This window comes from Chiloscyllium plagiosum, chromosome 12, assembly GCF_004010195.1.
Source record: "Chiloscyllium plagiosum isolate BGI_BamShark_2017 chromosome 12, ASM401019v2, whole genome shotgun sequence".
Classification (NCBI taxonomy): domain Eukaryota; kingdom Metazoa; phylum Chordata; class Chondrichthyes; order Orectolobiformes; family Hemiscylliidae; genus Chiloscyllium; species Chiloscyllium plagiosum.
In genome coordinates this window covers 51537989-51561243 of record NC_057721.1, presented here as the reverse complement: position 1 = coordinate 51561243, position 23255 = coordinate 51537989, and the positions used below count along the sequence as shown (strand labels likewise).

The 23255-nt window shown below is 39.4% G+C and overlaps 1 protein-coding gene across 5 annotated transcripts in view; it reads left to right on the top strand.

Moving 5' to 3' along the window:
* Positions 1 to 23255, top strand: part of LOC122555254 (E3 ubiquitin-protein ligase DZIP3-like) — a 114733-nt gene that overhangs the window by 83992 nt on the left and 7486 nt on the right. For all 5 annotated transcript variants that reach the window (XM_043701056.1, XM_043701058.1, XM_043701054.1 and 2 more), the window contains 9 exons: positions 515 to 812; positions 4813 to 4935; positions 5169 to 5287; positions 7047 to 7115; positions 11201 to 11297; positions 12601 to 12704; positions 18165 to 18252; positions 22369 to 22470; positions 22596 to 22733. In XM_043701056.1, coding sequence (XP_043556991.1) covers positions 515 to 812; positions 4813 to 4935; positions 5169 to 5287; positions 7047 to 7115; positions 11201 to 11297; positions 12601 to 12704; positions 18165 to 18252; positions 22369 to 22470; positions 22596 to 22733 — 1138 coding nt within the window. The remainder of the gene's footprint in view (positions 1 to 514; positions 813 to 4812; positions 4936 to 5168; positions 5288 to 7046; positions 7116 to 11200; positions 11298 to 12600; positions 12705 to 18164; positions 18253 to 22368; positions 22471 to 22595; positions 22734 to 23255) is intronic.

The window sequence follows — 23255 nt, the reverse complement described above, 5'->3', positions numbered from 1 at the left end:
TGAATTTATTTAAATGCTGGAATCATCCAAAGTTTGAAAATGTTAGAGTCATGTGTGTACTACATGAAGCTCTCAAGTTCTTATATTTCTGGAAAGTTTTAGCTTTAAGCCACTACCATGTCTTAAGATCGATAGATGTATGAATAGGCAGGGAATAGAGAGATACGGATGTGTAAACGCAAATGGTTTCTACTTTAGAAAAGCGCAGTCTTGGTGGGTCAAAGGGCCTGTTCTTGTGCTATATTATTCTTTGTTATACCTGGAAAGAATGCCCAATTGTCTATTTTTCATTCTGTGGGTTAATACTCTTGGTATAAGTGCATATTGTCTTCACGCACTGAAATCAACGAAGATGTGGGAAGTGATTGGAGATAAAGAAAACTTTTGTGAATAGAAGTGATAATTTGATTGTCCAGCTTTTCAAGAAAAGTGCAAGTCTTCTGCTGTAATTTGTCCTCATGTTTAATTAACAGTAAACTTGCTAGACAAACTTAACTGTGTTTTATTTGTACAGTGAGACCCTATCAATTCCTGTGCAAGAGAACCAGCTGGATGATAGCAGAAGCAACAAGCAAGTGGCAGATTCCAGCTGTGATGTTTCTACATTTAGTGCTGGCGTAGCTGCCTCATCGCGACTTGTATTGGGTACTGTGCACAACAACAATAATGCTGGTCCCTTTCTAACCAGTCATGAAGTCAACAAACTTGACGACTTACCTGATCAAACTTACGAAAGCGATGGAGAGCTGGATGAAACTGACAATACACTCATTGATGAGGAGTCCACTGGTTCCTCAGTATGTACCTCATCAGTAAGTTCAAATCTGTGATCTCCTGAAGGTATATTTTTACATAGGCCTAATACTCAGTAAAGTTAACTTAAGTATGAATTTGACACTCAAACATCAAATCAGAATTTGCTTTGGGTCGAGATGAATGTTTTCTGGTGTAGAAGAATGCATGTTTATTTTGGTATAATAATTATAAGATGGTGTGACAGTTTTGACTTAGTTTGGCTTTTACTTAGTCTCTGTTCACCTTCCAATCTTTGTACGTATCACTAACACAAGAACAGGAATGGACTGTATAGCTAATCAACGTTCCTGTTGCCATTCGCTATGATCATAGCTGATCTTTGGCTTCAACTCCACTTCTCACCTGCTCTCCAGATCCCTTGGTCCACAAGAAACTAAAATCTGTCTCTCTCAGCCTTGACTTTAGTCAAAATAAAGCATTCACACCTGAAGAGACAGCAGGAATGCCAATGTCAACCACATGCTTCCCCTAAGCGAGAGAGACACTTTACTTCAGGGAATGAAGTTTGGTGCCAGAACCATAGAAATGGCCCTGTATGGGTACAAGGCAAGGTTGATGCGAGGTCAGGTCCTATGACTTAAAGTTCAGTTAGGTGAGGTGGTCCTCAACACACACATGGATCACCTGAAAGCTGCTGCCTCACAAACTGGACAGGAGCAAAACATACTTGGCCCTTCAGAATAGCTAGAAAGGCCTGTTTGAAACTGTGTGGGTTCTCCTGTTCTGTCCAGTGTCAAGATAGATGCAACCTTGATACAGTTAGCACCAGAGGAAGAGGAAACTCTCCTGAGATGCTCCAGCGCAAGAGGTGGGTACGGTCCACTACAAACTACCCGTGTCAGAATCTGAGTCAGAGGAACCAGACCTGGGGTGAAAATGTTGCAGGAAAATCGACAAGAGAAAGACCAGGCCTACATACCTGGACTTGGGGTGGGAGATGGTGGTTGGAGGGATGTGGTGATTGGAACCAGGTGGATCTCGTTTACCATGAGATCCTTGATTGAGGCTGCTTACCTGGGCCAATCAGGAAGCCCTGGCTGACCAATAGACATAGGGGATTCAGAATCTCCTCACTTCAGGGATTGATTCCGAGCTGGCTGGCAACAGCCAGTATCCTGTGCACATGTAAATAAAGAGTAACTTGGTGATGGGATACTTGCCTCCGTGCAGTTATTTCAACATCCCTTTCAAGTAGAGAATTCCAGAGATTCACGATCCTCTGAAGAAATCTTTCCTCATGTCAGTCCTAAATGATATGTTGTTTATCCTGAAACTGTGATCGTGTTTCAAATTCCCCTACCAGAGGACCTGACCTGTGTATCTGCTCTGTGAAGCCCCTTCATGAACCTCACCTGTTTCATTGAAATCACCCGTCCTAGGAGAATTCTCTAATCTAATAAACCTTAGTATACTGCCTCCAGTGAAAGTATATCCTTCCATATTACGACTAAATCTGCAGTCAGTATTTCAGATGGAGTCTTACCAAAGTCTTTGTAGAATTTTAGCAATATTGCCTGTAGTGCTAACCTCTTGCAGTTTCCTACTCCTTGCTGTGCATTCGTGCTAACTTTGTGTTTCTTACATGAGCAAATCCAAATCTCTGAGCATCAACACTTGCAAGTTTCATATCGTTTTTTTAATAAAGTCTACTTTTCTAATCTTGCAGCCCAGTGAGTAACATCACATTTGCACACATTGTACTCCCTTGCCAACTTATTACGTTCTCACCAAACCTGTCTATGTCTCTTTGGAGTCTCTCTCTGTAATCTTCACATTCCTGTGTATTTCCACCGAGCTTTGTGTTGTCAGCAAATTTAGAGGCATTATTCTGTTTCTCTTGGTCTAAGTTATTGATACATATTATAAATAGCTGAGGTTCCAGTATCAATCCTTGCAGCAATTCATTGGATGCTATCTGGCAATTTAAAATGTTCCACTGATCATTTCAGTTTGCTTCCTGCCTTTATCCATGCTAATATATATTACCTATAACTGCATGAGCCGATATCTTTCCACACCTTAGCAACACCGTATTGAATTTTTTTGGAAATCCAAGTATACTGTTATGACCATGGCTGATGTTATTACCCTGCTAGTCAGACCCCAGGCTGAAATCTGGCCTGATTAGATTTTTTGTTTCTCTCTTTTGCTTTTAATAAGGTGACCTTTTACTGAAACATAATCATGCAATGCTGCAGATTCAGTTTTACCAATAAATCAGAAATTTATGGCTCAAAAGATATTAAGATAAAATAGAGTAAAGCAAGCTAATTATGTATAATAGAAATTTTAAGATCTTAAAACATAGTAAAATACAATCTCATGAATCCCAAAAACACTCTCACCAGAGTGAATTCCCTATTCTTTCAAATCTATACAGTTTAGTTTAACCGTGACTTCACTTATCTATCTTGAGATCTGATACCCTCGATAAAGATCATTATAGATCTTAATCAAAGTTAATTTGTCCTAGCTATGAATGTTTCCACTAAGCCTGCAAAAATTCCAGAGTCTTTAATTGAAAAGCTTAATGAACTACACTGCTTATTTTATTCTCTTGTTAGTTCTCCCAATGTAAGCTAAACCTTTTTACTGTCCACAAAATCTCTCACTAATACTGTTTTAAAATAAATCATCATGGCTTACTTACAAATCAATAATGAAAATTTTCAGACACGCACACACAAACCCATATGTCACTTGTTAAAAATTCAAAAATCTAAAATAACTAGTATTAAGATATGTGTAAATCATACACCTTATAATCACTGTATTGAATATACTGTAGTTGCTCTAGCCTTTCCATTCTCAAAACCTCTAATAAATTTAGAGTCATAGAGGTGTACAGTACGGAACAGACCCTTCAGTTCAACCTGTCCATGCCAACCAGACATCCCAACCCAATCTAGTCCCACCTGCCACCACCCAGCCCATATCCCTCCAAACCCTTCCTATTCATATACCCATCAAGATGCCTTTTAAATGTTGCAATTGTACTAGTTTCCGCCACTTTCTCTGGCAGCTCATTCCATACACGTACCACCCTCTGTATGAAAAAGTTGCCCCTGGGTCTCTTTTATATCTTTCCCCTCACCCTAAACCTATGACCTCTAGTTCTGGACTCCCTTACCCCAGGGAAAAGACTTTGTCTATTTATCCATCCATTCCCTTCATAATTTTGTAAACCTCTATAAGGTCACCCCTCAGCCTCCGACGCTCCAGGGAAAACAGCCCCAGCCTGTTCAGACTCTCCCTGTAGCTCAGATCCTCCAATCCTGGCAACATCCTTGTAAATCTTTTCTGAACCCTTTCAAGTTTCACAACATCTTTCCATTAGGAAGGAGACCAGAATTGTATGCAATATCCCAACAGTGGCCTAACCAATGTCCTGTACAGCCGCAACATGACGTCCCAACTCCTGTACTCAATACTCTGACCAATAAAGGAAAGCATACCAAATGCCTCCTTCACTATCCTATCTACATGTGACTCCACTTTCAAGGAGCAATGAACCTGCACTCCAAGGTCTCTTTGTTCAGTAACACTCCCTAGGACCTTACCATTAAGTAAGGTTTGCTAAGATTTGCTTTCCCAAAATGCAGCACCTCACATTTATCTGAATTAAACTCCATCTGCCACTTCTCAGCCCATTGGCCCATCTGATCAAGATACCATTGTAATCTGAGGTAACGTTCTTCGCTGTCCACTACACCTCCAATTTTGGTGTCATCTGCAAACTTACTAACTATACCTCTTATGCTCACACCCAAATCATTTACTGTATATAAATGACGAAAAGTAGTGGAGCCAGCACCGATGCTTGTGGCATTGTCAAAGATGATTTCCTTATTGTAAATCCGAATTGATTTTGTCTGATTATACCATGATTTCTCAATGCATTGTTAAGACTTCCTTAATAATTGATTCCACAGCTTTGCTGGGGGACAATATGCAACAGTATTGAGAGAAGTTAAGCTATTTGATTTTCCCTTACAGGATTTATGTTCATCCTCATCAGTTGGTGATGGAACCATTAACGTACAAGAGCACCTATGGCAAAATGTGAAAGAGAAATCGGAAATGAGGCAAAAGTTACTTGCCTTACAAAATGAAAACCAAGTAAGCTTTTTACAAGAGATTAGTAATCTGTAGTTCATCCAATCCTGCCAAAGTGCGATTATAATTTCTTAAAACAAATATAAGCATGTGTGTTGGAAAATTACCATGAACAGATAATTTTGAACAGATAATTTTGCACATATAATACTGCCTGCTGTTGATGTAGAGGAATTTGTGACTTTAACAAACTATTTTATTTCAGCATCTGTTTTATTTGTTGCAAACCTTTGCAGGCTCTTTTGAGGAATTTAGACCAATTAATAACCAAGCTCCAGGAAGAGCAGCAACAAAGGACCCATGCAGAAAACCAGCATTCAAGACTTCAAGAACATTATCAGCTAGAAATATCTAGGTTTGTGTCAATGTGGAGTATGCAGAGTGTATGTCACGTAATCAAGATATAAAGTACATTGGCTCGGATTATGTGGTCAGTGAAATTATGCTGCTTCCGCTGACGCCTAAGAAAGCTGCAATGAAGAGTTCCAACGAACTCTGTGACGTGATGTTCACAGTTCCCAGTATTAATTTTATTCTAGTACCCACTAAAGGGCATCTTTGGAATCTACCGACTGTAATATTATCAAGCGGGTAAGCAGACAATCATTTTGAAAAGATTTTGCAGACAACAAACAAGCAGATGTTATCATTCACTGCATATGCGTTTGCAGAAGGTGAAATAATGATTAGGACATATGTGTAGGATCAAGTTAAATTTGAAATGTCATTTTTTTTTCAAAAGTTCATTAATTTATAATTTTCTAAAAATAAATGGAATGGAAAAATTTGCATTCCATAAATATAACATTATTTTTTTCTGGGTCCAGCAGGGTTGTTCAATAATTTTGACTTGGCAAGACATTTACAAATTCTCTCTTTTAAACCCCAATCAAAGAAACTTAGCATTTTCAAAGAATTTTGCAATGATAATAGAGTAAAAATATGGAACTTTTTGTCAAGTGAGTCTGGATTGATTTCTATCCATAAGAACGTCAACATTCTATTCGGTGGAGGAGTGTGGAATCACTGAGAGCAGCTTCTGAATCTGCGCGTTCCCTATGTGCTAACATAAGTTACTGTCAGCTTTATAGACTAATGACAGCATATGCTGACAGATTTGGTATGAATACAATGCAAAAACTGAGAGTACCTGTTGCAGTATCTAATTCTTATTTCTGTCTTGCAAATGGCAAAATAAATGTAATGTAACCTAAATACTTGTTAAATAGTATGTTCATCTTTATTACAGAGCTGGTTTACAAAAGTAATAGAGTCTTGCTGCTTCTGGGAGACCACATCTGCACATATTTCTTCAAATTTAGTCTCCTTTCCAAAGGAAGAATATAGCTGTCTCAGAAGGGCAACAACAGGCTTAACTAGATAGATTCTTGGGATGCGAGAGATTAAATTAGATTAGATTACTTAGTGTGGAAACAGGCCCTTCGGCCCAACAAGTCCACACCGCCCCGCCGAAGCGCAACCCACCCATTTCCCTACATTTACCCCTTACCTAATACTACGGGCAATTTAGCATGGCCAATTCATCTGACCTGCACATCTTTGGACTGTGGGAGGAAACCGGAGCACCCGAAGGAAACCCATGCAGACACTGGGAGAACGTGCAAACTCCACACAGTCAGTCGCCTGAGGCGGGAATTGATCCCGGGTCTCTGGCGCTGTGAGGCAGCAGTGCTAACCACTGTGCCACCGTGCCACCCACAATGTCTGAAATGTCAGAACAAAAAGAATTCTCATAAATAGAATCATATGTCTAGATCTTTGTTCTCCAGAAAGCAGTGAGACAGGGCTGTTGGCTATTTTTAAGCAGACAGAAATGGGATTTGGATGAACAGAAGAGTCAAAGATTATCAGGAGTAGCTCAGAGAGTGGAGTTTACGCCAGAAACCAATCAGCCATGATCATACCAATTGGTGAAATCGGTATGAGGGGCGAAATATTCTTGCTCCTAATTTGCATGTTTGTATTTAGATAGTTAAGTTGAAATAAAAACTCAACAGTAATGGATAAAAAGTGAAGTAGGCTTAATGGGCCTTACAGTCAATGTCTCCTCGTTTCTCGTAAGTTATATTAACATTTTTACTGGTGTCCTTCAGAGTGAACCAGCAACTTCAGAGCAAGGATGAAGAAATAAAGAAAATTGCAGCTCAATTTGCAAATGAACGGTAAGATCACTGCCAAAGTAGCAAACACAAAGTTAGCGCTTAAGCGAAATGGTTCCATAGCCTGTAAAAGTGAAGGATAAATCTGAAGGAAATGCAGCATTCATCAGTTCTCAGACAAGAAAATGCACTACAGCCAATGAGATCAGGGTTAATGTTTCAATTTATATTTGGGAAAAACAAGTGGGGATTTCCAGTTCAGCCTGTGTCCCCTAACCTAATGTCAAAAAGTTATCTTCTGCTCTTGGTCATACAACAGGGAATTACAAAGACTTTCGCTGGAATCAGTTCCATAAGGAGATACTAAACGAGTTTTTTGAATCAATATTTACTATGGAAAAGGGCAAGGAAGACATAGAATGTAGGGAAATAGATGGTGACATCTTGAAAAATGTCCATATTACAGAGGAGGAAGTGCTGGATGTCTTGAAACGCATAAAGGTGGATAAATCTCCAGGACCTGATCAGGTGTACCTAGGTGGGCGGCACGGTGGCACAGTGGTTAGCACTGCTGCCTCACAGCGCCAGCGACCCCGGTTAAATTCCCGCTTCAGGCGACTGACTGTGTGGAGTTTGCACATTCTCCCCATGTCTGCGTGGGTTTCCTCCCACAGTCGAAAAATGTGCAGGTTAGATGAATTGGCCATGCTAAATTGCCCGTAGTGTTAGGTGCAGGGGTAAATGTTGGGGAATGGATCTGGATGGGTACGCTTCGGCGGGTCGGTGTGGACTTGTTGGGCCGAAGGGCCTGTTTCCACACTGTAAGTAATCTAATCTAATCTAAACTCGGTGGGAGACTAGGGAAGTGATTGCTGGGCCTCTTACCGAAATATTTGTATCATGGATAGTGACAGGTGAGGTGCCGGAAGACTGGAGGTTGGCTAACGTGGTGCCACTGTTTAAGAAAGGTGGTAAGGATAAGCCAAGGAACTATACATCAGTGAGCCTGACATCGGTGGTGGACAAGTTGTTGGAGGGAATCCTGAGGGACAGGATGTACGTGTATTTGGAAAGGCAAAGACTGATTAGGGATATTCAGCATGGCTTTGTGCGTGGGAAATCATGTCTCACAAACTTGATTGAGTTTTTTGAAGAAGTTACAAAGAGGATTGATGAGGGCAGAGCGGTAGATGTGATCTGTATGGACTTCAGTAAGGTGTTTGGCAAGGTTCCCCATGGTAGACTGGTTAGCAAGGTTAGATCTCACAGAATACAGGGAGAACTAGCCATTTGGATATAGAACTGGCTCAAAGGTAGAAGACGGGATGGTGGTGGAGGGTTGTTTTTCACATTGGAAGCCTGTGACCAGTGGGGTGCCACAAGGATCGGTGCTGGGTCCACTTCTTTTCGTCATTTATATAAATGATTTGGATGTGAGCATAAGAGATATATTTTGTAATTTTGCAGATGACACCAAAATTGGAGGTGTAGTGGACAGCGAAGAAGGTTACCTCAGATTACAACGGGATCTTGATCAGATGGGCCAATGGGCTGAGAAGTGGCAGATGGAGTTTAATTCAGATAAATGTGAGGTGCTGCATTTTGGGAAAGCAAATCTTAGCAAACCTTACTTAATGGTAAGGTCCTAGGGAGTGTTACTGAACAAAGAGACCTTGGAGTGCAGGTTCATTGCTCCTTGAAAGTGGAGTCACATGTAGATAGGACAGTGAAGGAGGCATTTGGTATGCTTTCCTTTATTGGTCATAGTATTGAGTACAGGAGTTGGGAGGTTATGTCTATTGGAAAGATATTATGAAACTTGAAAGGGTTCAGAAAAGATTTACAAGGATGTTGCCAGGGTTGGAGGATTTGAGCTATAGGGAGAGGCTGAACAGGCTGGGGCTGTTTTCCTTGGAGCATTGAAGGCTGAGGGGTAACCTTATAGAGGTTTACAAAATTATGAGGAGAATGGATAGGATGAATAGACAAAGTCTTTTCCCTGGGTTGGGGGAGTCCAGAACTAGAGGGCATAGATTTAATGTGAGCTGGGAAAGATAAAAGGGACCTATTCACACCTTTTCACACAGAGAGTGGTACGTGTATGGAATGAGCTGCCAGAGGAAGAGGTGGAGGCTGGTACAATTGCAACATTTAAAAGGCATCTAGATGGGTATATGAATAGGAAGGGTTTGGAGGGATATGGGCTGGGTGCTGGCAGGTGGGACTAGATTGGGTTGGGATATCTGGTCAGCATGAAGGGTCTGTTTCCATGCTGTACATCTCTGACTGTATAACTAATAGATGGGAAAGTACTAAATGCTAAGGAAACGATTAGATTAGATTCCCTACAGTATGGAAACTGGTCCTTCGGCCCAACAAGTCCACACCGACCCTCCAAAGACTAACCCACCCAGACCCATTCCCCTACCTATATTTTCCCCTGACTAATGCACCTAACACTATGGGCAAATTATCATAGCCAATTCACCTGACCTGCACATCTTTGGATTGTGCGAGGAAGCCAGAGCACCTGGAAGAAACCCACACAGACACTGGGAGAATGTGCAAACTCCACGCAGACAGTCACCCGAGGCAGGAATCTAACCCAGGTCCCTAGCGCTGTGAGGCAGCAATGCTAGGCACTGTGCTGCCCTAAGGAATCAGTAAGATGAAGGAACTTGACATCTACTATATAGTGTAAAGCGATGCAGAGAAGTGATAAAAGAAAATGGTGAAGGAGTAAACAGAAGTTTCTAAATGAAATCATCAATGAGAAACAAATGTGTTTTAGAACAAAAAAAGGGACAGTAACATAATGTTAAGCAGGAAATCGTAGATAGTGTCATCTTAATCTTAAAGAAATTAGACCCTTTATACTCGAGTAACAGGTGACCATACTTCTCGGCTCGTTTCTTTAACATTTTCTTGATGTAAGACAGATATATGGTCTGCATGAAATATGGGTTAGCAGTTGTGATGGACATTAGCACTAACAACAAAGCTAAAAACAGGCATGTGGAGCTAACTTTTATCAGAAGTCAGCTAAGTGTCAATTTTGCTGAGTTCCATGCAGAGATTTGACCTCTGAGCCCTAGTAAAGTTTTTCTCAATGTTTCCGAAATTTGCGTCATGATTCAAACAGTACACCTCTGTGCTGCCCTACTCATCATACCACTTACTGGATGTGCATGTCCTTAGCACTGAATATGAATGATTTTTATTGTCGTGTGTAAATTACAGTAAGAATACAATTTAATACAGTGAATAGCTTTCATTTGTCACCACGGTTTGGTGCCATTTTGAATACTTTAAGAATGGGGGGGGCGGGGGGGAAGGAAAAGAAAGATGTTGCTTAAAGAGAGTCTATCAGTCCTGAGCCATCTTATCACCATCAGTGATGGCTACACTGCCATCCTTCCTCCACTTGCCAGGCTGTCCTGGGATTCCCTGCGCCAGTGCCCTAATTAAAGTGCAGTTGCAAGCCTGGTAAAACGCTGTCACTCGGAGCCACCCTGCACACTTGGTTCATCTGAAGATTGGCCCCACTAATGGTGGCTGGTTGCGAGTTGGCATCTCGAATTTCCAGCAAGGATTCTGGTGGATTAGATGCTGCAGGGGAGGGCTATTATTTTCCTCAGGACCTGTGGAAGACATTGTGCCATCAGATCCTGCTCCCTCTCAATTTTCACCATTAATTGATCGCTTACTGCAACCATGTATGAACTTACTGGACTGATAGTGAAGCTATTATCAGAATGTAGATCTATAGAATAAAATCCCAACTATTATTTTCTAAACTACTTAAATTATTATTTTCTTTCATAGTAGATATTTTGTCCTGTTCACAATACCAAACATACCTGTAATTTGCACGCCAACTAGAGCTGCTGCTTGGGAAAAATACTCAAAATCAAATCCAAACATGTTATCAAGTCATACTATCTTCTAAAAATAAATAAATATTTTAAAAGCAGTCATAATGAATATCCTGGAGTAGTATTAAAGGCTGATTTTAGGTGGCTATTAGAAACCTTTTGGGTTTAACTTGCATGGAGTTGAAATATCAAGTGAACATTTTTCATTAAAATATTGTCAGCTCCTGGATATCAGTTCAAATATTTAAGAGCTCTCTTGACCCTCCTATGCAGGTTATTGTGGAATAAAGACAAAGCAAAACTAGAAGATGTAACTGCAAAAAACATTGCAAAGTTGGTAGAGGCAACAAAGCGAGCAATAGCTGCTGAGGTAAGTGTTATTGATAATCTCAGCATAGATACAAAATTGCTCGAATTATTGGATAATTTGTGAATTTTGTATGTGGTTTAACACCGTTGGAATATATTTTAATTTCTGCAAGCTGTTTGATTTTTTTCTTCAGCCATTAAAATGAGTTGTTTTGTATTTAAATCTGATTTTGTTGTGCAGTAACCATGTGGGTATTTTTACATAAGAATGTAAATATATATCCGAAAGAAAAAGGTTCAAGATTAAAAGCATCTAGTTTGGAAATTCTTAAACCATCAGTTGATGACACTATATAAGCATGTTTTACAGTACATTAAGTGGAGTTGGAGGTCAAAAAGTTGTTTTAAAATGGTTCAGTAATTTAAGAATCAGTCATACAAGTGAAATGGTTTTCACCACAAAAAAAATCACTGGGTTCTAGAGTCCTTTACCCTCAGGATAATCTGAGTTAGAATGTTTTTTGCTGCACTAAAATGAATGCAGTATGTTGTCAGACTGAGATTCTGTTTGATATTGAGGCATGTAGAGCAGCATTAGGTGATAGTTTGTGTGGCAGTTCTGTCAGGCCAAGTTGCACAATCGAGAATTCCATCCCATAATAGTTGCAAATCACAGCTAGTTCCTGCACTGAGCTTGATAGAGGTTTTGTTTGGAGTTTTTTCAAATGCACAAGGGTATTTCAGCATTACTAGTTTTGTGTCATTGCATTCAGGAAATGATCTTAAGCTCTGTCAAATGTTTCAATTACACAATCATCAGTATTCGGTCCCAGCTAGAGTTATTACATAGCAAACAAGAATAATGACTTCTGTAGCCTTTGAGCTCAATTCTCTTATTCCAGTTTTATTCCAGGTGAGATCTCCAATGCGAAAATAATATTATTGCTATCTTTTGTGTTTCTCTTGAATTATCTGATCAATATTGGTAAGAGTTCTGTTGGATTTGGTGGCAGCTACTTAACAACGAACCTAAAATGTATGAGAAGTAATTCAACTCTATCAGGTCTCTCTACCTTCCTGTTTGTCTTTAACTTAAGATGCATAATGTTATAATCATTGCTTTCCTCCTTTAATATGGACCTCCAGAAATAGTTTGACACCTGTTGTGCCTCCATGTACTAATGAATTTTGAATATCAACTGAAATATCATGAAAAAAGAAGCTTTAACCAATGCATTGCCAATGGTAGATTCCATTTTATGGTGAAAACATTAAATCTCGTACTTGACTTCAACATAATTCATTAGAATTTTGTTACATAGTACATGTAAATGCCTCTTGTGTCAATTTAATGTTTGTTACAGATTTTGTTCTTGGAGTGCCGTAGGGATAATGGCCTATTCCAGTTGCAACAGGCTGAACAAGACTGTTCAGTTCGGCTAAGGACAGCAGAAGAAAATCTGACAGAGTGAGTCCACCTCCAATAGATGTGGCGTAAATAAATGTACAATTTATATGTTGTTCAAGGTTGCATGTTATGATCATCAATATCCCTGTGTTCTTGTGCTCTATATTTCACTATAAATAGCTGAACTCAGTGACATTGAGGAAGCTATCCTTCCTCCAAATTGGGTAGAAATTTGCCAATGAGTGTCTACTGCGAATTGCTGTTCTTCAGTACAGGAACATATGGCTACTGCAGCTGACATTGGCACTTGCTGATCTCTGAACATATGGTCTTAATCACTTCAATCTTTAGATGCTAAGTGCTGAATATTCCCAACCCTGGATGATATGAGCAATGGTGAGTCAGTTGGGAAAATATGGCAACATCAGAAAAATTAGATTTTTGGTATTGAGGTTAAAAGTTAGATTTCCACCCAAGATTTGATTGGCAAGACGGGAATCTTGCTAATGAGTGATTAGAGTCCGATTTGCAAGCAGTTGTATATTATTACCTATTCTTGCTTCATTTATATGCATTTTTCACTTGCCTGATTGAGTGCAGCTCCAAAAACATTCAAGAACTTGGCATCATCCAGGACAAAGCAGTCCTCTTGATTGGCATCATATCCACAAGCATCAACGCCCTCCACCACTAGTACTCAATAACAACAGTGTGTACTTTCTACAAGATACACTGCAAACATTCTCAAAAGATCCTTGGACAACACCTTCCAAACCATGGTCACTTCTATCTAGAAGGACAAGAATTTGGAAACATATCATTGTTCCTTTGCTGTCACTGGGTCAAAATCCTGTAATTCCTTCCTTAATGGCATTGTGGGTCAACCTACAGCAGGTGGACTGCAGCAGTTTAAGAAGGCAGCTCACCAATACCACCTCCAGGGCAAGTAGAGATAGGCAGTAAATGCTGGCCCAGCCAGTGATGCCCATGCAAGAATAATGAGCAAATTTGCTATTCTCCCTTCTGGTGTGGAGAAACTAGATGGTGACAATTACCAGTGTGGAAGTCAAAGCAAACACCTTGTGGTTCCAGCTTGACACTTGCTCCTCTGGGCATCTGTCTTTGCCAACAGTCTCAAGCACATCAGAGCATGCTTCTTGGGTAGCAACCACCTGCAATCATTCAACGGATATTGTCATCAGACATTCACCAGCCTCACTACATCATTGTGGTATATCTCCAATTCACTTGCAATACAGTTATCCATTTCAGTGCTTCCCCTTTGGAGCACATTGACTAATTGCATTGTAATGCTGTTGTAGGCCCCTTTGCACTCAGTAACAGGTAGCCATCTCAGAGGGCATTGGAATGTTCTTCACTTGCTCTTTTCACACTCACACTGTGCCTACTTGGATGCTTACACCATTCCACCTTACCTTGTCTTGCCTTGTGCCTTAGAGCAAACATAAGCCAGGCAGCATTGTCATGTCAGCCATCAGTGATCAGTCAGGGTGGATGAACATGCAGAAATCCATGCTGCAATGTTACACATTCAGCATTTGCTGAGCTTGTGTGGCAAACACACACGCCCATGTAAAAGATGACCATGTCTGAAAGACTGAAGGGATTAGTCATGTCAAGGAGTCTGCCATCAGTCAGGGGGTACGGGCACAGTAAATTAAGCACATTATCTGATATTAGTCAAGGGGCTTTTATGTGGTCAATCAGACACTTGGGACAGTCGAGGTGAGAGGTTCTGTGTCATTACAATCTGGGAAATGGACCACAGTCATCTTGAACAATGACAAAATGTTACAATACTCTGGGTGTTAAGGAATGAATAGTGCTCCCTTAGACAGGGTTCAAGCATGGTATAGTACCAAGGGTGAATAGTCTATATAGTTTGAATTGATATAGCTGAAGTTACATTAATAGTCTTACAAATGTAGAGTGGATTACATTTACAGCTTTGGGCTCCTATTTCCAAGAAAGTTTTTAGTCTGCCACCTGTGTGCCTTCAGAAGCTTCTCTTTTCTTTGTATTACAACCACTACATGCTAATGAGCTATTCGTGGCTGGCAGCGATTTATCCAATGCACACCTGGCTTTGAAATATGGCACCAGGAGTGGAAGTCTTGGCAGTAACAAGTATCTCTGCTGCTGGTGATTGCAAGGCAGCATGAAAGTGGCAGTATAGATGTGGGTGAATAAATACATAATGAGGTCAGCAGAGGGGAATTGCTTGCAATAACTTGTTAGAGCTCATGGAGAGAAGGAAACTCCATGAAGTGTCCCAAAATTAACAAAGATAATTTTTGCCCTATGATTGAATAGGAAAATCACAGATATTAAATTTAAAGTTTACAATTAGTTCCCTGACCTAGTCTGAAAGTTAGTATTCAGTCAGAAAGTCCTATCTTATTTGAGAATTCTTTTGTGCTGCTGAGTTCTCCCTAAATATTTCACTTGCAGACAGCTTTCAAGTGGAGAAGTTGTTTTATGTTTATTCATTTAATAAACATAAAAGCCCCCAAGCTATATATCTCAGAACCAAAAAAAAGCAAGGGGAAATACCCTTTTTTTTTAAATGATTACCTTTTGCATATAGTTTACTGTTTATTATGAATTGTGGGACTTTTGCTTGATCCTTGGAGAACACTTGTATGGGACTAAAGTCTTTATCTGCTAGCAGGGCGCACAAAAGTAAGATATTCAGTATCTGCTATATAAGGACCAGTGATTTATCTTCTTTGAGTAACGTTTAATTTAGAAAGATAACCCCTTTTGTACAGTTAATCTGAAGGTTTAGAGTCATAAAGTTGGGCAGCACAGAAACAGACCCTTCAGTCCAACTTGTCTATGCCAACCAGATGTCCTAAATTAATCTAGTCTCATTTAAGCCTTCATTTTAGCTATTTTAGTTTTATTTTATCTATTAAACTTTTGCATTCTTTCTATTTTAGTCTTTAATTCATCTACTTATATATTTAATATTTTTAGCCCTAACTTTATCAGATGTATATTTTGTTTTTTCCCATATACACCTCAACTTTTTGTACTGTATGCATCTCATTATTTCTTTTTAAAATATATTTGGTCCTTTTTAATCAACTTTGCAACCTGTATTTTTTTTTACAGCTTTATCAATTCTTCTACTCGCTTGCAAACATTTGTGTACCAAAACGCTAAACCTTTGTCTTTGTCTACTCCAATTTTAACACTCTTTTTGTTACTCACAAATGGGATATGGATAGCACTGACTGCCCATCCCTAGTTGTCTTTTGAGAAGGTATCAGTGAGCTGCCTGTTTGAACCACTGCAGTCTATGTCCAGTAGGTTGAGGTACATTTGTGTTAGATTTTTTTTTAACCAGTGAACGTTATCTCTCATCTTTTTCCATTGAATTTAATGTGATATCAATCCTGCTCTACCAACCTATTTTTTCCACCTGAATTTGAATTTATTTACAGTAATCTTTAAAGTTAATCTTACTGTACAGTTAGAAAGCCTTCAAAGTTCCGCATGGCAGACTAATTAGTAAAGTTAGGTCACATGGGATTCAGGGTGAGCTAGCCAATTGGATACATAATTGGCTTAACAAACAGGAAACAAAGGGGTGGTGGAGGTTGTTTTTCGGACTGGAGGCCTGTCACCAGCAGTGTTCCACAGGGATCAGTTCTGGGTCCTCTTTTGTTTGTCATTTAGGTAAATGATTTGGATGAGAATATAGAAGGCATGGCTAGTAGGTCTGCAGGCGATGCAAAAATTGGTGGCACAGTCGACTGAAGAAGGGTTTCTGAGACTACAAAGAGATCTTGATTAAAATGATCAATGGTCTGAAAAATGGCAGATGGAGTTCAATCTGGATAAACATGAGGTATTGCATTTTGATACAACAAATGGTAGAGCTTTTATAATTAATGGTGGGGCCTTGCATAATGCAATAGAACAGATGGACTTGGGGGTGCAGGTTCATAATTCTTTGAGGTTTGCAACACACCTAGGCAAAGTGATTAAAAAGGCATTTGGCACGACGTCATGTTGAGATTGTACAGGACATTATAAGGCCTCTTCTGGAATACTGTGTCCAGATCTGGTCGGCCAGTTATGGGAATGATATTACGAAGATGGAGAAGGTTCGGAAGAGATTTAACAGGATGTTGCTGGATATGAAAAACTTGTGTTATAAAGAGAGGCTGGATAGGCTAATACTTTTTTCACTGGATTGTAGGAGGTTGAGAAGTGAGCTGATAGAAGTTTATAAAATAATGAGAGGTATAGATAGTTAATGGTAGTTGTTTTTTCCCTAGGATGTGGGATTTAAAGACTACGGGGCACATTTTTACACAGAGGGTGGTTTGTGTGTGGAATGAACTTTCTGAGGAAGTGGTGAATGTGGGTACAATTTCAATGTTTAAAAGACATTAGGATAGGTCAATGACTAGGAAAGGTTTGGAGGGATATGGGTCAGGAGCAGGCAGGTGGGACTATTTTAGTTTGAGATTATGTGCGGCATGGACTGGTTGAACTGAAGGGTCTGTTTCCATGCTGTATGACTAAGAGTAGAAATCGAAACATTAGTTCTAGCACTGATAGTTGGAGAATTCCCCAGATTATGTCACTTCAGTCTGTGAAACTATCTATTAATTCATAAATGTACGTGCGACATATGATGGTTGGCAAGCAATTGTAGCTGATATAAGAAACAAAATTGATTTTACAAAGGTGAAGGTTTTTTCATTATTGCTTAACACTTATTCTATGTAACTTGTTTTTATCAATGATGATCTTACATCTTATTAAATTCTTTTAAAAGCCCAATAGTACTGCAGGTAATACCCCTCCCAATAAACTTAATTATTTCAAATTTACAACATGCCTGTTAAATTTAGGGGCAGAACAGTGGCTCAGTGGTTAGCCCTGCTGCCTCACGCTGCGACGAACCCAGGTTCGATTCTAGCCTCACATTTTCCCTGTGTCTGTGTGGGTTTCTTCCGGGTGCTCTGGTTTTCTCCCAGTCCAAAGATTAGGTGAATTGGCCATGCTAAATTGTTCATAGCGTTCAGGTATGTGTAGGTTAGGTGCATTAGTTAGGAGAAATGTAAAGTAAATTGGTAGGGGAATGGGTCTGGATAGGATACTCTTTGGAAGATCGGTGTGGATTTGTTGGGCCAAATGGCCTGTTTCGACACTGTCGGGATTCTATGAAGTACTCATACTAATTGCTGTTTTAAAGTGAGTATTAAATTTATCCCATTCGTAGCCTAGCCACTATTACTGTTAGTTAGCACATATTGTAGTTATCTAGTTTAATGCTTTCTCCACCTTTGAACATGCAATATTTGCTGAATCTTGAACAGAAATTATATCTGGACAATACCCTCCATCAAGTCGAAATGATATAAAATGTAAATGTAGTTCGTTATCTCACCAAGAGAAACATACTTTGACTTTGCAAAAGCAGTTCAAGATGCATTGCTTCTTCATAACTAACAAAAACATTATACCTTTGTATAACAGGAATCCTGAGTCTGCTCACTTACGTGCGACATTTGATGGTTGGCAAGCAATTGTAGCTGATATAAGAAACAAAATTGATTTTACAAAGGTGAAGGTTTTTTCATACCAATTTATTATAAAGTGATGACTTCAGTCCAGTGTCAGTTTTTGTCTGATTATCAGACTTGTCTGTTGTCAAGTTCCTTTAGGAATTATTTGATATGTGTGTTCCTAGATTAAATGTGTTATACAAAGGTAAGTCGGTGTTATAACTTGAATAAATGAAACTCCCAAGACCATGATTTGAAAAAGTACAGCATATGCTGCAAATCTGAAAAGAATGTAGTCAGTACTAAAAATATGAAACAATACCGGCAACACCTGAATACAGAGAAGTATTTGATCAGAAGAAAGTTTCTGCAAGTAGAAAGTTGCATAAACTCTTTTGTAAAGTGGATGAGATGAAAGGACACTAATGTTAGGGCAAGAGGCCACAAGTATTCCACTTTGAGAATAATCTGGTTATACAACCAAAGAATGTCATAGCTTAGAAGCAGAAGATGGCTGTTGTGTTCATCCAGACTGATTTGAAATTTGTGTTAGTGTTACAAATGGGTGAGGTTTTTAAACCACTGTCAGGTGATTACAATATATTTTATCAAACAATGTCTCCAAAAATGTGGAGTACAGAAAAATCTGGGAGGTCTAGTGCATGAACTACAAAAAGCTAGCATGCAGGTGCAAAAAATGATTAAAAGGTTTACACAATACTGGGTGTTGTTGAGGCCACAGGTGGAATGCCACATACAGTTTTGAACCTAGAACTAAGAAAGATTATACTGCATTGGAGACTGTTCAAAAGGGATTCACTAGTGCTGATCCCTGAGATAGAGGGGTTGGCTTATCAAAAATAGCTAAACCAATTTAAAGTTTTAAAGAATGAGGTGCGAGTCTACAGAAACAGACAAGATTCTGAGGGGCTTGACAGGGTTGAAGTTGAGAAGATGTTTCCACTAGTGAGGGAATCCCAAACTAGGAGAATTAGTTACAGAATAAGGGGGCACTCATTTAAAACTGAGATATGAAGGATTTTAGTCTCCCAGTAAGTAGTAAATGTCTGAATTCTCGACCCCAGACAGTTGTGCAGTTAGATTGTTAAAAGTATACAAAGAGGAAGTAAATCGATTTTTGAAATATCGGTAAGTTGAGGGCTATTCTGAGCTTGTATGAAAGAGAAGTGAGGCCTGGGCAGATCAGCCATGATGTTATCTAATGGTGGGGTGGGCCTGAGCAACTGAGTGGCCAATCCTTATGTTCTTATCACACTTCAATTGAAATTTATGTCAAAATGAAGACGTCAGGAGGTTTCTTTGAGTGCATGTAAGTTAGATTTTATTACTTGCTACCCCAAAGCATAAACACTGGTAGTTAACTTACCAAGAGGGGAAGGGGTGTCCAGTATAGATAGGAATAGAAAAGCAGTTCCACTTTAAAGTTTTTAGAGTCCTTGAGCTGTCAGAATGAGCTGAGCCCCAAATATTTAGTTACTGTTTTGTTTCTTCTGCAGTGGTAAAGTTTGCAAGCCTTGAGTTCTGAGTGAACAGTTGTTTTGTTCTAAGCAGCTTTTTGTTCTGTGTAGGTGACTTTGTTTTTTAAAAAAAGTTAGAAAGTCATTTTTTTTTTAAACAGAGAGCTCAGAATTTCCAACAAAGCACAAATTAAATGACCTGGAAGCTACCTAAAGTCATAGCTGTACAACATAGAAACAGGCCCTTCAGCCCACCAAGTCTATGTTGACGAACAAACACCAAACTACACTGATCCCATTTACCTGCACTTGATCCATAGTCTACTAAGCCCTGATGTTTTAAGTGCTTGTGCAGATGCTTAAATGTTGCGTGAGTACTGCCTCCATCATCCTCTCAGGCATCACATCCCACATTTCCACTATCGTGTGGGTAAAAATATTTTTCCTCCAATTCCCTGTAAACCACTTACTCCCACATTTTAAACTCATGTTTTTTGGTCTTAGACACGTCTGCCATGGAGAAACGATTCTCACAATCTACGCTGTCTATGCCTCTAATAATTTTGTATACCTCAATCAGATCATCCCTCCGTCTCCTCTGCTCCAGGGCAAACAAGCCTAGTCTATCCAATCTCTCCTCATCTGATACTTCCCATCCTGGGGGGTTAATTTATGAACCATTTGCAAAGTTGAACTTCTGTGATATACAAGAAGACAAATGGCTAGGGGACCGAATCTGGTTTCAGTTGAGAAGACTCATGCCAGCAGAAGGACACTTAAGTTTGTGGCAACCGCCAGGATATCAGAGTTGGGGAGAAGTCTTAAACTGTTTGGCAGTTCATTAGATAGGATTTTTTTTTAAATTGGAAAACATCAGTGATTAGCTGGTGCCTGTGTATCTCAGTGAGACTTAATAATGGAGAAAATTATCAAAATGAAACCACCTCATCAATTGAGTAAGAAATTAAAGAGTTAAGATTTGAGTGACATTTCACCAGAATAGAGGGTTTCTAAATAATCTTGGAAAAGTGTTGAATTGTCTTTTTTGCTCTGGAAAGACCTTTCCAAATTATCTTGTACATACAGCTTTTATTTCCTTTTGTAAAACAAATTATATTCTTTTGTTTGAAGTATTTTAACAGCCTTATGTGAATATATTTAATGACTGTCCACCACCGTAACCAAATTACAAAAGTAAAATTTATGATCTACCAAGCCAGGTTTCACTCTGAAGTCTGATTTATCCTATACTACCATTAACTGGGATTGTAACACTGAGTTTGTCAGGTTAGTATGTGCCCTTTTTAAGGAGAAAGTGAGGACTGGAGATCAGAGTCAAAAAGTGTAGCACTCAAAAAGCACAGCCAGTCAGGCAGCTTCTGAGGAGCAGGAGGGTCGACGTTTCGAGCATAAGGAATGAAGAGTTTATGCTCAAAATGTTGACTCTTCTGCTCCTCAGATGCTGCCTGACCAGCTGTGCTTCTCCAGTGCCACACTTTGAATGTGTAACATTTTTAATCCTGGAAACTTGCAGGAATCAAAGTCAAATGCTGTAACTTAAAACCTTGATGGTCTGTTCTCACTACAATTGTGACAAATGAAAAGCAACAGCAAGTAGCTATTATAAAAGATCAGTAGGAGATGATGGTGAGTCTGAAATCTTCAGTATTTTTTGCCCATTCTTAATTCCCATTGATAATGTGAGATGACTTCTTGAATCAGTAAGCTCTTTGTCAAATCGGTCCACCTACATCTCTTCAGGAGGGAATTCCAGAATTTTGATCCAATGATAGTGAACATTCAGTGATACAATGTTCCCATGCACCTGCTGCCCTTGTTATTGTCCGTATTAGAGGTCCCAGGTTTGGAAGGTGCTTTTGAAGGAGTCTTGGTCAGTGTTGCAATGTATCTTGCATATAATGTGTGTTGCATATAATGTGTGTTGCATATACTATACACTGGTGGTGGAGGGGATATTTATCAAGTAATCTGCTTTGTGCTGGTTGGTTTCAAGTTTCTAAGGAGTTGTTGAAGCTGCACCTATTTTACATGGATTAGAAATGAGAGTTTGAGGATTGTTTTGTGTTTTAGTGTCCTTTTTTGTTAAACATCAATACAATGGAGAAACTCCAAGATAACACTTCAATCCAGCCTGTCTCCAGACCCAGCAACCTCCACACTCATTTTTCTGTTCCGTTTCCCAGGGAATCCAGCCTCCCTGAAACAAGGATCACAGCTTCTAGGCCAGCTTTTCTTAGTACACTTTTTCAGAGACAGGAATTGTCCCAGTTCTGCACTCCTGACCCAAGAGCAAAAATCCTATGTTCTTTATGTCAGAGTGCCCTTTGTGCCTTTGGAACAGTATCATAGTAGAAGTGCATTATTTTAGCAAAGTAGGTTGAAATTAGAAAAGGAATGCTTCTCTGAATGTGATTTCATTGCAAATGTTTGACATAATGAGAAAAGTATTTCTGTGCTGGCTCCTTTCTTTATTTCTTCATTTTTTTTATCTTTATATTTTACGTTTTTGTTTATTTCTCTGTGTTTTAAGAAGACACCAGAGTGTGGCAACATTATACAACACATTTTACAGTATTTTGTAACAAGATATAGGTGACAATAAATCAAATAAATAAATTAACTGTTATAATAGCTTGGATTTTCGTTTGCTAATTTGAACATTTCCTTTGTTCTTAGAATCAATTTGATGAACAGATAAACTTGGTGAAGAGTGGGACGAAACTGAACATACTTCCAAAGATTAAAATCCCACCACCACCTCCACACCCTGATGCAGTTGTATGTTTTCTCAGTTATCTTTTTGGGTTCATTTTGCTCTGTAATCATCTTCTGTTTCTGTAAAGCTGTGATCAAAGTTTTCATAAAAATTAATGTAGTCTGCATTTGTTTCCCTTCATTTTTAGATGAAGCATTTTCTGGAGCAGCATTTGCAAGCAAAAGCAAATGATGCACTAACAGGATTTGGACTGTCAAAGTCTTTGAATGGAAGGTTGACAAATGTCCCCGGACAGGCTGAAACTTCAGCAGCTGTACATGAACAGGTAAAAACCAAAACTTCAATTAGACTAATGACAAGAACCAGTATGTACTGGGCTAACTGAACTGATATGAAATGTGGGACAATCCTTTCCCAGTTTGTTGAGTTACTTGATGTCTGGCAATTTAACTTGGTTGGTGCTTGCATCTTATATATTCCTTCCATCATTCTGATGATCTCCTTTTACCCCAGCTTGTTTAGCAAGTATTTGCAAAGTTCTTGGTTGGGATGACACAAGTTAAAACTAGGTAAAAACAATGACTGCAGATGCTGGAAACCAGATTTTGGATCAGTGGTGCTGGAAGAGCACAGCAGTTCAGGCAGCATCCAACGAGCAGCGAAATCGACGTTTCGGGCAAAAGCCCTTCATCAGGAATAAAGGCAGTGAGCCTGAAGCATGGAGAGATAAGCTAGGGGAGGGTGGGGTTGGGGAGAGAGTAGCATAGAGTACAATGGGTGAGTGGGGGAGGAGATGAAGGTGATAGGTCAGGGAGGAGAGGTGGAGTGGATAGGTGGAAAAGGAGCT